The sequence below is a fragment of the Dipodomys spectabilis genome, unplaced genomic scaffold, assembly GCF_019054845.1.
Source record: "Dipodomys spectabilis isolate Male_0828 unplaced genomic scaffold, ASM1905484v1 ptg000089l, whole genome shotgun sequence".
NCBI classification, from domain to species: domain Eukaryota; kingdom Metazoa; phylum Chordata; class Mammalia; order Rodentia; family Heteromyidae; genus Dipodomys; species Dipodomys spectabilis.
Genome location: NW_024870766.1, coordinates 10,576,857 through 10,593,065, shown reverse-complemented (window position 1 = coordinate 10,593,065; position 16,209 = coordinate 10,576,857). Strand labels below are relative to the sequence as shown.

General features: G+C 35.4%; 1 protein-coding gene across 1 annotated transcript in view; it reads right to left on the bottom strand.

The window, feature by feature from the left end:
* Pclo (piccolo presynaptic cytomatrix protein) overlaps positions 1–16,209 on the bottom strand; it is a 280,740-nt gene that overhangs the window by 151,123 nt on the left and 113,408 nt on the right. Inside the window, 1 exon segment of the mRNA XM_042684701.1 lies at positions 4,921–5,658. Coding sequence (XP_042540635.1) covers positions 4,921–5,658 — 738 coding nt within the window.

Genomic DNA, 16,209 nt, shown 5'->3' with positions numbered 1-16,209 from the left:
GGTTAGAGCAATCGTATATTTTGTACACATGCAAGTTTCTTACCACTGATTGATTAATAGCATCTATTAACAAGAGAAAATTAGATCAATAAAGAAGCAGTAGATGAAATAGAAAAAGTTGTAATTTGAATATTGTTTTCTCTAATTATTCATCTAGAAATAGGTATTTTAAGTACCATAAGTCTAAGGGAGGGCTAAACAGTTCACATGAGGATGACCTAATTTGGCTTATTTTCTCCCCGCCCCCCATCTTATTACATAGGGCTATTGCTTCAAAATAGAAGAGGGTGTATTTATATTATGTCTAGTAATGTACTATTTAATAACATGAATGGATTTAAATAGTTCTTTCTAAATTATATATATGTAAACATTTATTACATATATATATATAAATCACTGATTTTGAAAAATTATTATTTTTCATTAATTAGAAATTTTAATTTTTTTACTTTTTACATGAAATATAATATAGAACAGCCTTTGACATTCTTATATAAGAATAAGATTCCATATATATTATTTGATCTCTTTGATACAGGCAGTGAATGAGAAAACCTACATTTAAAATATACTCTTTTTTGCTATTATTAATTTTTATCTTAAGGTAGTTATTAAAGGAATAAGCATATTGTTTATTATGCTTATGATTATTATTATTATTTATGGAACAAGATAGAACTCATGGCCTTGTGCTTGTTAGGTAATCACTCTACCACTCAAGCCATAGCACTTTGCTTAAGCATCCATTTAAAAACAGAAAAATATCAGTTTTCATTTCACCTAGAAAAACATTTTTATGTATTTTTAGCATTTAGCATTGACTCTCACATACTGTTCACTTTGTGCTACATATTGCATTTTTCCATCTATAAAAACATTGATTAATAAGGGGAAATTTAGTTTTTCTGGGCTGTGTATTTAAAACAATTACTGAGAAATTCCAGAGGCTAAAATTCACTTTTTAGATTTCTAACTTACAAACAGAGAATTAAATTTTCCTTTTCCATCCAACATTCTATTGTCATATATAGAACAAAAGACCAATAGTGAAAAGACAGGGATGATTTAAACCCTAACTGAAATTCTTTTGGGATATTGTAAAGGCTTCATTAATACTTGAGAAAATATCAAACTGTATCAGTTCCATCAAAGTGCTGAAGTTTTTAGCCTTCCACATTGAAGGAAAGCAAAGCTTTTTGAATATCATTGGGGGCTCAGAACTGAATTCTAGATTAAATATAAAAGTATGCAAAAAAGCCACAGTAAGCATGTGGTTGATTTTCTTAAAGCCATTCAATTTTTATGGGTTAGAATTAAACAACAGATGCAAGAACATTTGCCATATATACAAAATATCTGCTAACATAGATTGATAGGTTTATATTCCAACAAGACTGAGCCCATAAATTCCCTGGGCCTGGAGCAAAGATTAAACACTTTCATCTAATGCAACATAAAATAATGGTCTTACTACAGAAAATCTGATTATTTTTCATCCTGGTTCTGTAGTCATTAACAAAGATTATATACTAAAGTTTATTCAAACTTTGGTTTCTGTATACAGTGTTTCACTATTCTGCTTAGGTAAATAGGTAAAAAAAAAAAAAGGCAGAATTTCATACCAACATGACTTTAAAAAATCATTTGTGAACACTAGGTCACACCAATAATTGTAGCTATGTGGAAAGTGGAGATTAGGATGATTATATAGACTGGGCAAAAAGTGTGTTGAGAACTCCATCTCAGCCAATTAAAAGTTTGTCCTATTAGCACACACTTTTCATCTTAACTACAAGCAAGGAAAATACATTGGAGGATCTTGGTCCAGGCGCAGCCTGGACAAAAATCAAGACCTTACATCAAAAATAACAACAAGAAAAAGTGATGTTCAGATAGTATAGCACTTACTAATCAGATATTGACTTCAAGCCCTAGTACTGAAAACAGACAGATAGAGATAGATAGATAGATAGATAGATAATAAACAAAACAATAAAGTTAGATTTCAGAGGGGTAAGAAAGCAAAGCTAATCTGTTATTCAGGGATCTCCATTGTATGTACAGCTTTTCTGTCAGCTCTGCAAAAATGATCCAATGGATTCCAAGAAAAAAATTAGGATTATCACTGTATGTGTGAAATAACAGAATGTGTTACTTATCTATCAACTGTGGTGCTCTCTTCCTACTTATAAGTTGGTCACTGGAAGAAAACTGAAAGTTCTATGTTAAAGAGTGAACAATGAAGCAATTATTTCATTTATTCAGCTTTAAGTTAAACCTTACTCTTTTCCTAAAGAATAATTGTGGTTTATATTTCCTAATTTCAACTAAACCAATTTTCTCCTAGTGGACAAGTAGGAGACAAAATATTGCTGCAAAAGATAACAATATTAAGGTAAGAACATATTCCTTAGGAACATATTTCTATGGCTACAGGCTTTTAGGCTACAGGCTTTTTAGCAGCAATATAGCAAGGTATAACAATGGTAAATTAAATCAGATATAACATGAGAGCTAGACAGAAATGTTGGACATTGTCAAGAAAACTATTTGAAGTCTGTACCTACCTACATTATTGTGAATAGCAATCCTTACCTTAAATAGACAACATGCTTCAAAATCATGGCCTACTGGCTGTGATGCTATGGACAGTTTTCCACAGGGAGAAGCAGTATAAAACAGGAGTTCTATAAAGCGACCAGGAGAGGCACAGGGTGATAGCTACAGCCAGTCATCAGATTGTGGAAACAATGAAATCTGGTTTTGCTGTTGTTGTTATTATTGGTAATATTCATTAATATAAAGTAAGGACACTTACATTTAGTAGTTAACAAATAATGTATCATCTACCACAGATGTGTTCAAAATACCATGTCTTAAAGCTATTAACAGTCAAGTGCCAGTGGCTTATGCCTTTAATTCTAGCTACTCAGGAGGCTGAGATATGAGGATCACGGTTCAAAGTCAGCTTGGGTAGGAAAGTCTGTGAGATTCTTAGAGACAACCACCAAAAAAAAAAAAAGAGCCAGAAGCAGAGTCATGGCTCAAGTGGCAGAGAGCTAGACTTGAACAAAGAGACTTGAGCTAAAAAGGCCAGGGAAGGTGCCCAGTCCCTCAATTCTAGCCCCCAAACAAGAACCAAAAAACAGAAATAACAAAAACTACAAACATACAAAACGTAACCCATCAGAATTACAGTGGATTTTAAAAATGTATCATTAAAATCTTATTACTTGGGGCTGGGAATGTGGCTTAGTGATAAGAGTGCTTCCCTAGCATGCATGAAGCCCTGGGTTTGATTCCTCAATACCACATAAATAGACAAAGCTTGAAATGGCGCTGTGGCTCAAGTGGTTCAAGTGGTAGAGTACTAGCCTTGGGCAAAAGAAGCTCAAGGACAGAACCCAGGCCCTGAGTTCAAGCCCCAGAACTGGCAAAAAATTATTACTAATAAAATACTTAATTTCTGTATGAATAATTCGTTATATGTGAATTAAAATGATTCAATTATATATGATGCAAGAACTTTCACAACTAAAAATGAGCCTCTATTAAAAGGATGTGATTGCCATTGCAAATATTACTTTAAATTCCACTATAAAAGTGATATTATTCAAGAATATATTTGGATTATATTTGTATTTTAAATATTTCAATTTTAAAAACATCTAACAAAACTCCTAACAGATATAATTTTAAGGTGATGCTAAATACTAACATAAATCATGAATTATAAAATGAGAATTATTCTTGAATTTAACTATATCTTCTTAATTTTAGCAACATTTCATGGTTTATCATACCTTAATGGCTTCCAAGTAATGAAAACTCACTTTCCTCTTGCAAAATCAGTTTGCTACACAAATAGAAACTTATATAGTGACATATTATTTTATCTTAAAGGGAAAAACTGACTGGTTTATTGTGGACAAAATAACATTCAGAAAACTTCTGAAATCACTCTGAGATTATGATAAAATATCTAATAAGAATGAGACAAAATTGGGGCTGGGAAGGTGGCTCAGTGGTAGAGCGCTTGCCTTGCATGCTCAAGGCCCTGGGTTCGATTCCTCAGCACCACATAACCAAAAAGAAAAAGCCGGAAGTGGTGCTGTGGCTCAGATGGTAGAGTGCTAGCCTTGAGCTGAAGAGCTGAGGGACAGCACCCAGGCCCAGAGTTCAGGCCCCATGACTGGACCCAAAAAAAAAAAAAGAATGAGACAAAATTAATCTTGTAACTATCCTTTATGTAAATTTGCTCATTACCAAAAGGTCAAATTTATGTTTTATGTCTCTGAAATTATAACCTTTTCTTCTTTCCTTCCTTCCTTCCTTCCTTCCTTCCTTCCTTCCTTCCTTCCTTCCTTCCTTCCTTTCTTCTTTCCTTCCTTCCTTCCCTCACGCCCTCCCTCCTTTCCTTCCTTCTCTTCCTCCTTCCTTCCTTCCTTCCTTCCCTCCTTCCTACCTTCCTTTCTTCTACCTTCCCTCCCTTTCTCTCTCTTCTTTCCTTCCTTCCTTCATCCCTCTCTCTCTCCTTCCGTTCTTCTCTCCCAGTGGTACTGAAGTCTGAACTGAGGGTCTTCTGCTGGCTAGCGTGGCACTTTAACTGATACCTCAGCTCTTCTTGCTACAGTTATTGTGTTTATAACTTGTGCCAGCCAGGACTGCGATTCTTAAATTCATACATCCCAAATAGATGGGATAAATTGTGTTAACGTTTACTATTTGGAATTGGATTTTCTGACATTCTGCCCAGAGTGACTATCAATTGAGTGGCTAGGATTACAGGTGTAAGCCACTGTACCCTGCTGGAGGTCTTCACTTCCCTAATTGCTCTTGAGCAATTCATGCACAAAGGTAAAATTAAGTACATTATATCCATGAGACATGTTTGTATAGTAAAAACATTTAACTTACTGTTTTTTCTTTCCCAGGTTCCACTTGATCAGATTTTGCAATGCCCACTGCCTGCGGCTGTTCTTTCACCTTTATGGTTGTCTTGTCTTCTTCTTTAGGCAAACTGGGAGGTGTACCAGCTGGTAACTTGTCTGCTTTGGTGTGTGGTTGTTTCTCTTGTTTTGCAACTGGGACCTCTATACTTTGAGGCTTTTCTTCAGAAATCTGTGCTTCAGTTGTAAGTACATCATACTTTACTTCTTCTTCTAGGGGCACTGTTTTTACTCCTGAGGGTGCCGTTCTGTCTCTAGGGATTGGTTTCTTTTCCTCAAGAGGTAGCTTCTTTTCTTCAGGAGCTGCTTTCTGCTCTTCCAGAATTAACTGTTTTTCTTCTAAGATTGTTTTTTCTTCTTCTGAGGGTGGCTTCTTTTCTTGAAGGGTTGAAACTTTGTCTTTCTCTAGTTTTCTCTCCAGTTTTCTCTCCTCTTCTTTTTGACCTGTGGTTACTTTTGAGGAAGGTTTTTCAACTAAAGGTGTTTCTTTTTCTGGAATTAATTTTTCAGCTTCAGTTTTTACTTCCAGTTCCTTCTTTTTGATATTAACCTGGGCAGGTATCGCTGCTTTCTCAAATGGTTCTACAGGGACAGGCACAGGGGAAGCCTTGGGTCCCACTGGGGCAGATGGCATTTTGCCCATGTCTCCAAGCTGCCCAGAAACTGCTCTCAGAGTCTGGCAATTTAAACAAAGCCATTCTTGAATCTGCAAATAGAATAGCAATGAACTGATTAGCTCTACTATATTAGATCTATTCCAGATTATTTTCCAAGCAGAAAACTTAAACAATATTTAATTGGTTTCTTTCCTATAAAGAAGTGTTATTGCTTTCTAAATCAGTGAATGAACATTTTTAAAGATTATGAAAAGACTTTAAGATCTAATGAAGTAGAAATGGAAACATGTTTGAAGGGCAAAGGGGAACACAGGAGTGGAGTGAGGAAGGCTAAGAAAATGCAGTCATTGTATTCAATGTATATTAAGTACAAAAATGAACTATATAATTTGTGGGTAGGAATGGGAGGGGGAAATGGAGAGAACAAAGGAAGAGGGGACATTGTCAAGAAGTGTTGTACATATAAGCTGACATATGAAATTGTAACAACTTTTTGAAGCTACTTAATAATAACAATAAATCTAATGAAGAGAAGGAAGAAAGAAAAAAGATAGAAATAAATGTGAAGGGAGAAAGGCAATAGGAAGAAAATGAAGAAAAGTAGGTAGACAAAGGAAGGGAAGGGAAGAGAAGGGAAAGGAAAGGAAAGGAAAGGAAGGGAAGGGAAGGGAAGGGAAAGAAAAGGAAAGGGAGGGAGGGAGGGAGGGAGGGAGGGAGGGAGGGAGGGAGGGAAGGCAGGCAGGAAGGAAGGAAGGCAGGCAGGCAGGCAGGCAGGCAGGAAGGCAGGCAGGCAGGCAGGCAGGCTAGGGCCAAATCCAGGAAAATACTCATATTGGTAGAGAAATTTATAGGCTTGAGAAAAAAAAAAACATTTTTTTGGGGTCCAGTTGTGGGGCCTGAACTCTGGGCCTGGGCACTGTCCCTCAGCTCTTCAGCTCAAGGCTAGCGCTCTACCACTTGAGCCACAGAACCACTTCCGGCTTTTTTTTTTTTTGCTTATGTGGTGCTGAGGAATCGAACCCAGGGTCTCATGCATGCAAGGCAAGCGCTCTACCACTGATCCACCTTCCCAGCCCTGAGAAAAAACATTTTTAAGTTTTGTGCCTTTAAAATTAGTATTTCCATTATAGTTATTTCCAATAATACCAAATTTCACAAAATTTTCATAAAAATATTCAATTAATCAAAGGCTTAATATTTAGCTTATCTTCTTGGCATAGGCCAATATAATTCTACCTATGCATGCATATCTTTACAGATAGAAGCAGTTTTTAAAATCACTTGTGTGTCAGGCCGAAATTTTCTTAATAGAGACCCAGAAACACAACAAATCAAAGAAAGGTTGGACAAATGGGATTGCAAGAAGCTGAAGAGCTTCTGCATGGCAAAGGACATAGCTAGCAAGATCAAAAGAAAGCCCACAGATTGGGAGATCTTTACTAGCCATACAGCAGACAAGGGTCTCATATCTAAAATATACTTGGAACTCAAAAAATTAAATCCTCCAACAACAAATCCTCAAAGAAACAACTGCCCAATAAATAAGTGGGCTAAAGACTTAAAGAGAAACTTCTCTGAAGAGAAAATAAGAATGGCTAATAGGCACATGAAGAAATGCTCAACTTCTCTAGCCATAAAAGAAATGCAAATCAAAACAACATTGAGATTCCACCTCACCACAGTTAGAATGGCGATAATCAAGGACTTTAATAACAACAGATGCTGGAGGGGATGTGGCCAGAAGGGAACCCTACTGCATTGTTGTTGGAAGTGTAAACTTGTTCAAACACTTTGGAAAGCAGAGGTACCTCAAAAGACTCCACATAGAGCTCCCTTATGACCCAGCAATCCCATATGCATTTACCTATACAATCACAAACACACAAACAAGCCCATACTAAGGTTACCAGCACAACTATGTTTATCGCAGCATTATTTACCATAGCTAAGATATATGGAACCATCCCAGATGCCCTTCAGGAAATGAATGGATCAAGAAAATGTGAGATATATATATATATATGCATATATATATATATATGCATATATATATATATATGCATATATATATATATATATATATAATATTCTTATACCTCCATCAGAAAGAATGACATTATCCCCTTTGTTAGGAAATGGAAAAACTTGGAAAATATTATATTAAGTGAAGTAAGCCAGGCCCAAAGAAACATAGGTCCCATGGTTTACCTTATTTGCAATAACTAGTACATGTGTAGGACAAGCAGAAAAGGCCAAAAGCTATGTACATATGACCATATAAGATGATGTTAAGCGAAATGAGCCCCAAGTTACGGACACAAATATCTTTTTTCTTTCTTACTATTGTTTCTAACATATTTATAATGTACCATGTAATTTTTTTTGTTTCTTTGTATGTTTCTCCTCCATGGTATAACCACTGTTTTCACTGTGTTGGTGCCCTGCGTCTTGTATATACACTTTTCTTATTTGAGGAGGGGAAGGGAATAAACAAAATGCTTAAATAAGGATACAATTGACCCATTGTAACAATGAGATGTACAAAACACTATATTGAAAACAAAATTTACAACTTTGGCAGGGGGAGAGGGGTAGTTGTGGAGGTAGGCTGGAAGGGATGGTTGGGGAAAACAAAGGAGGAGGCAACAATGTTCAATAGGAAATGTACTCATTACCTTGTTCGTGTAATTGTCACCCCTCTGTACAGCATTTTTACGATAAAAAAAACATACAAAAATCACCTGTGTGTAATTCCCTGTCTGCTTTTGAATTAAGAAAATAAATTTGTTCTTATATTGATCATATTTTCTCATTCAATTATACAAGAATCATTTAATGATTCCCATTGCTACTTAAATTTTTCCTATGAGTATTGATCTGATTTTCTGGCTAAGATATTTTCTCAAATTTGTTCTCTAACGAGGAAGCCAAGGATCTCTGAACCATACTGAGTTGGTACTTACATATACAGTTTCTTCGGAACTACAGGAAAACAATTTGAGCCGACCCTGAGAGTATAAAGGACCTGCCTATCTGATAAACTATTAAATTGATAGGTTTTCTTGAAAGTGAAATATGGACCACTACTCTTTGATAAGAACACATGACTACTGTGGGATCAGATGCTGTTATATTAATTGCAGAAATATTCCCCACTTAATGAATGTTCTATGTTTCCCTTCATACTACCTATTCAACTTTAAGAAATAAAGGCTGTACATGTAACTATTTCTAACTATTATTATTTAATAAGTGCCATTCTGAAAGATACAGGTTTTGAGAAACCCACAAATAATACTGCATTCACATGTTGCACTGTCATCTGAGAATTTCAAATTCAAATTGCTTTTCACATTGACTCATTCTTTTCAAGTGCTTGGCTTAAATTATTTAGAGACAAAATTTACTGTTATTGATTAATGGCAGAGATCTTATCTAAGTTTCAGATCTTAAGTCTCCAATTTTTTCAGAGGCATTAAAAATATTGTTTAATATCTATTATTGTTCTGCACTCTATAAGCCATTATAACCTTTATTTGCTAATCTACAATTGTAAAGATAAAAGTCAATTATTTGTTTAAGTTCAGTAGAAAGCTTACTATAAAGCATTAAGATTTATTGTGGGATCATTTGCTATCTGTATAAATTATTATCAATATCAACTTCATTCTTGTGTACATTGCTTAGGGATGAGTTGTAGCTATTGTCTAAAATGTGTTTATCCACATGTCATAAGAAAGAAACTGATTTGATCCCCTGTCAAATGTTAAAAGCATCAGCCCAGTGTTGAATAGGTCCCAAAGAGGTCTCTTCCATAATGCCTACAGAAAATTGATCTTCATCTGGTGCTTTGGTTTAAAAAAAATACTGTTTTGAGACACATCTTAAGATATTTTCATTCGGAGCGTGACTTTATAAAAAACAGATATGAATAGCTGCTTTGTCACATTCTAAAAACCAAATGCAGGTGTGGATTTAGCATTCCCATCAAAGCATGTCCCCCATGCAAATCAGTTAACATCTCAACAAGAATATAGGTTTCATTCCAGTGGGACATCTTCTATTAGAAAAGCATTGTAATTTTACCTAAAATTATGATTTTTAAAGTTGTTACCCCTTGTTACCTACAGCATATGCCTCAGTAATGGTACAGAGTCCTTGTTACAAATAAAATGTGTTGAGCAAACCAGGCACAGAGATTGCTTCATTATCATCACATAATTTGAAATTTCAGAATGAAGTTAAAAATTATAATGTGACTACTCTAGCATATCATATAAAGAAATTCTTTCTCTGAATTTAAGGTAATATTTGTTAGCACATTAGAAGGGACTTCACTGTGAACAGAAGGAAAAAGTGTAAACTTAGGAAATAAAATATTTCTAACTGTCCTCAGTGAGTATCTAAAAGTAACATTTAGCTTAGTTCCTATCCACTATCACTTAATGCCTTTTTTTTTTTTTTTGCAGTCATGGGGCTTGAATTTCGTCCCTCAGCTCTTCAGCTCAAGGCCAGTGCTCTACCACTTCAGTCACAGCACCACTTCCGGGTTTCTGGTGGTTTATTGGAGATAAGAGTCTCACAGACTTTCCTGCCCAGGCTGGCTTTGAACCCCAATCCTCAGATCTTAGCTCCTGAGTAGCTAGGATTACAGGTGTGAGCCACCAGTGCCTGGCTCAAAGCCAAGATTTTTAAGTTTCATTATTCTACAGTGTCTTTAATATGATGCTACCATTCCCACTGTCTTGAGTGCATGAGTGCTACTCATCATTAACCTAATGAGAAAAGTCCATCCCTCTTCCTTCCTTCCTTCCTTCCTTCCTTCCTTCCTTCCTTCCTTCCTTCCTTCCTTCCTTCCTTCCTTCCTTCCTTCCACCTTCCTTCTTCTCTATCACTCTCTCTCTCTCTTTTTCTCTCTCCTTTCTTCCTTGCCTTCCCACCTGACTTTCTTTCTTTCCTTTTTTTCTTCCTTATTTAAAAGGGTCTTTCTATAAAACCCAAGCTGGCCCCAAATTCATACTCTTTTCTCCATTTTCTCCCTTCTAGGATTACAAAAATGTACCACTGTGCCTGGCCTAAGAAGCTGATGTTTTGATCATGTTAAATAAGGTTAACATAATCACATATCTGTTGTGTGAAGAATTTGTTAATATTTAGTCAGTATATGTGTATTTTGGAAACTGAATGTTCCAAGTTTGTCCCATCAGGAAAATTACATTCAAGTAGAAGAAGTATAATACTGCTTAAAATGAGTAAACAAGTGGTATGAAAAAAAAGTCCACAAATAGTGAGATCCTGTTTTGCAATGCACAGTAAGAGAGGCCAAGCCATTTCTGGCATGATGTTTTATAAGGGTAGATCTTAAACATGCCTCTCAGTAGGCAGATGTTTCAAGAAAATGTGATATGCACACACACAAATGGACACTAGAAATTTTATCGAAAATGGACTATACAATTTGTGGGGGTAGAGGTAGAGTACATTTCTTTTAGAAATGTATTCATTACCTGACTTATGTAACTGAAACCCCTCTGTAATCACTTTTACAATAAAAACATAAAGAAATAAAATACAAAATCATTATATATATAAAAAATTGTGGGCATAAAATCAAGTCAAATGTATTTTATTTTGAGAACTCTATTATATATATCACCTCCTGGCATAAATTATAATAAAGATTATGCTTAATTTATATTATTATGAGATAGCTTAAACTAAAAAATCTCAGCAGCCCAATCTCATTTCAAATAATCATTCATACATTGACAACTACAATATAAAATTTCATCAGAAAAAATTCTGATAACTGAATCATATGTAAAAGAATACCTCTATGTTGATCACACCACATTCAAACATACCCAATCATCTGCTAGTATGATTGAATGTAAATGGAATGCATTTATTTTAACTTAGTCATCAAAGCTTGCTCAAAACAAAACAATACTTCAAAAAATCCATTAATTTTAAGAGGAGAGTAGAAAATGAAGGCAAAAAAAAAAAAAAAAACAAAAAGAGAGGCTGCTGCTGTGTACTCAGCATTTTTCCATCAATAAGCAATTTTCTTTATATAACATTTCAGCTGTAACTATAGCAACAATACTATTTAGCAAAATCTCAGAACTTCAAGGCTGCCTATTTACTTCACTAAGGATCTTTTCTGGGCATGATAATAAGACCTGCAGCAGATTGAAGGATTGCCTTTAGAGTTAAAATATCCCCAAAACATCTGAGCATTGATATTTGTACCTGGAAAATCTTGTCAATAGTATTTAACATGGAGGTTCATTAAAGAACAACTGGACTGATTGGGAAAAATTTAAGCAGACTATGTCTTTAAAGGAAAGACAAATCATCAAGGGACCACTTTTAAATAGACCAATTGAGCTCCCTGCATACTATATGCCTTTAAGTCAACAATAAAAATGAGTATTTGTCTTTTGATTTATCACTTAGAATGTTATTTAAGCATAAAACTAATTACAATAATAATCTGGTTAGAAATAATCTTTTATTCATTGACAGTTGACATCATTGTGTTAAACAAAGCAAGTCATACTCAGAGAGGCAAAGGATGCATGTTTTTCCTCTCATATATAGAATATCATCCTATATTTATATACATATATATGAGATAGATCATGACTGAAACTGCAAGACTGTTTAGGTGGACAGGGAAAAAGAGGAGAAATCAAGAGAATGATAGAGAATCAGTAATATTAATACCTTGTTCTATGTATGAAGATATAAGAAATCTCACTGAAAGCTGCTGAATAAAGAAGGATAACATGGACATAGGAAGAGCAAACAACAGAGGTGTTTAATCTGACTAATATATAGTATATACATGTACAAAAATCATCGTGAAACCCCTTTATACAATTCATATACATTAAAAATGAATGACAAATATAGACTGGTTGTGTGTGGGATGGGTACTAGAGGGAGTGGGAAGAGTGAATGGAGAGAGTAAAGGAAGGTGAATATTTTCAACTTGTTGAAATTTGTTTTTTGTGGGTCCAGTCGTGGGGCCTGAACTGTGGGCCTGGGCGCTGTCCCTCAGCTCTTCAGCTCAAAGCTAGCACTCTATCACTTGAGCCACAGTTCGACTTCCAGCTTTTGTTTTTTTCTGATTATGTGGTGCTGAGGAATCGAACCCAGGGCCTCATGAATGCAAGGCAAGCACTCTACCACTGAGCCACCTTCCCAGTCCCTTGAAATTATTTTTTAAGAATGAGGAAGAGGAGATGAGGGACAGTGACATATCTATTTATAATCTAATATATATGGATATGTCACAATGAAGCCCCCATGCAATCAATATGTGGTAAGGGATAGTTATATAAACTATATTACAACATAAGTATGTAAATAAATTTAAGAAAAAACACACAGTAACTTTTAATATTAAATTATGGAGGAATTACATAGGTCTGATAAGGAACCTAACCGAATGTTAGAAAATTCTACTGGTGTTATTCTAAATCTAGGTTAATTAGTGGTCAAGACTCTACTCAAGTCTTCTTTCAGGTGCAAATATGTTTCTGTAAGACCCTCCCCAAGGATCTCATATACCCAAATGAAGTTGCTGTCTCTGTCTCTGTCTCTCCCTCCCTCCCTCTCCCTCCCTCCCTCCCTCTCTCTCTCTCTCTCTCTCTCTCTCTCTCTATATATATATATATAAAGTTTAGATTTCTAGCTAATGTACCTTAACAAACAAGCCATATGTCAACTAAACTCATGTATATTACAATATGTAATGAAACAAATATAGGCTTGAATTAATTTAAAAACGTGTAAATTATTACACTGAGACTTTTTTACACAACTAGTTGAAGAAAACTATGGGTTTAAGCTTCTCCAAAAATACACGTGTTCTTCAGTTAACTCTGGGTTCATGACAAACTGAAATTAACCTGGTAGCCTATTCAAAATTTATTTCTTATAATCCTAGGAGCAAACAAGTCCAAGATCTAAGGTACAGTATCTGTTGAAGAGTCACTGGTGCCGGATACATTGTTCCCAAGTGCTAGAAAAGTCAAACAAGCCCACTCAGGATGTTTCACTTGCATTAAAAGGATGGCATCACAAACTATACACTGTCCACTAAGCCCTACTGCTATTACCCGTTACAATGGATTTGGGATTGCAACTTGTGAAATTTATAAAGACACGAGTTCAGAATACATATAGTCTTTTTTTTTGGTAGGTTGTGGGGCTTGAACTTGGGGTTTGGGTGCTGTCCCTCAGCTCTTCAGCTCAAGGTGAGCACTCTACCACTTGAGCCACAGCGCCACTTCCTTGACTTCTTTTTTTTTTGGGGGGGGGGGAGTCAGTCATGGGGCCTGAACTCTAGGCCTGGACACTGTCCCTCACCTCTTCAGCTAGCGCTCTACCACTTGAGCCAGGGTGCCACTTCGGCATTTTCTGCTTATGTGGTGCTGAGGAATCGAACCCAGGGTTTCATGCATGCAAGGCAAGCACTCTACCACTGAGCCCCTTCCCAGCCCCAGACCACACTAAAGCTACCAGCACAACTATGTTTATTGCAGCATTATTTACCATAGCTAAGATATGGAACTAACCCAGATGCCCCTCAGTAGATGAATGGATCAAGAAAATGTGGTATATATACACAATGGAATTCTATGCCTCCATCAGAAAGAATGACATTGCCCCATTTGTTAGGAAATGGAAAGACTTGGAAAAAATTATATTAAGTGAAGTAAGCCAGGCCCATGGTTTCTCTTATTTGCGATAACTAGTATATGTCTGAGTCAAGCAGAAAAGTCAGATAAGTTGATGTTAGGGGAATGATCCCCAAGATAAGTATTCAAATTTTTTTTGTTTTTTTTTTTTTCCTTTCATGCAATTGCTTCTAACATATTTATAAGATGATTTCTATGTTGCTTTGTATGTCCCTCCCCGGGACATAACACATGCTTTCATTGTATTTGATGTTGGTATAATTTGTGGAGGGGAAGGGAAAAAACAAATCGTTTAACTAGGAATACAGGTGGGGCCCATTGCAACAATGAGATGTACAAGTCGTTATGTTGAAAAACGAACTTTACAATTTTGGTGAGGGGTGGGGGAAGGATCAGGTGGAGGAAGGGGGGGAGTATGAGAAGGGATGGGAAGGGGAAACAAAGAGGAGGCAACAATGCTTGATAAGAAATGTACTCGTTATTTTGCTCATATAATTGTAACTCCTCTGTACGGTATTCTCACAATAAATAAATAAAAAAAGAATATATATAGTCTAAATGTACCTGTATGGGTCTGAATATATATATAATATCCATTATATATTATGCATATAATAAATAATATATACAGCATATAACATAAATTAATTTCTTATCTATCATCTCTTACTCAGCTGTATTTTGATTTATTCAAATTCTAATAGCTGTGTACCGATTTTGCATGTATGAATAATTACATAAAAGCCAAAGATCTCTTAAATCTTACTCTGTACTATAAACAATAAGTTATGCATTTTAAAAACACTATTTATTTTAAAGATTCTAAGATAAGTTAACACAGAAGAATTTTGTTTCTTAAGATCACAACCCCATATGCATTTGGAAAATAGATCATAAGCACACTGCAGTTGATTAAATTTGCAAAAGATTTTATAGGATAAATACCAATCATCCTGTCTTTAAGTTAAGTATAACTGTGTATAGAGTACTGAAAATACATGTCACAGAAGCAGAACCTGAAGAATGAAGCAAAGTAGTTAGAGAGAATGGTTGAGCGTTGTTAAGTGTTAAGTGGTCCTAAAATGTAGTACAACTCAGCCAAGCCCAAAAGAAGAAGCAGAATGTTGACTTTGCAAGGTATGAACTTATCTAGATTGAACTATCTCCTGAAAAGGCCTTCCTAAGTATCATCATAGGCATTTTGTGTGAAACTCTGCAGGGAGAAGCAAAGCCTTATCACGCTGGCTTTGTATGGTCAGAAAGTCTAACCGAGTTACCAGGTGCTGTAAGATCATATATGATTTTATTCTATTGTCTGGTATGGCGTAATAGATAGGAATGGAGCTATTCTACCTTCCTCTGGACTTTCCTTCAGCATTATCAACTTTTAGCTTGGAGACAATAAGAGAGAGAACATGAAACATCTCAGGGGTCCTAGCTTGTCTTTACTGGCCCTTATGTTAAATGTATCTTCTCTTTTTTGTCTATCTTTCAGACTTCAAATCACAGTAGACTTTCAGCAATTACTTACTTAGACTTGTAATTTTTTTGTAGGGTCAAATCCCTTCAGCAAATTGCATACCTCCCAATAGTTATCTTTCTTAGATAAAGTCTTAATACTATCAGGCTAATTCAACTATTTATTCATTTAAGAGGTTACTACATTTTACATTATTATGCAGCACAATGATATATGGGATGAGTATTTCTGACCAGACTACTTGAGATCTTAAGTTATGTGGTAAAGAAACTCTACTGCAATTAAATAAAAACTGGATCTGCTCCTATCTGCATGGAATGCATAAACCAACCATCTGATTTAAGTTTTTACTTTTAACAATGGTGAAATATTTCACTCATGCAAAAACTTTGTGTTATGAGGGTAATAGGCATGCTTGTAAGAATGATTTGATAATTCCACAATGTATA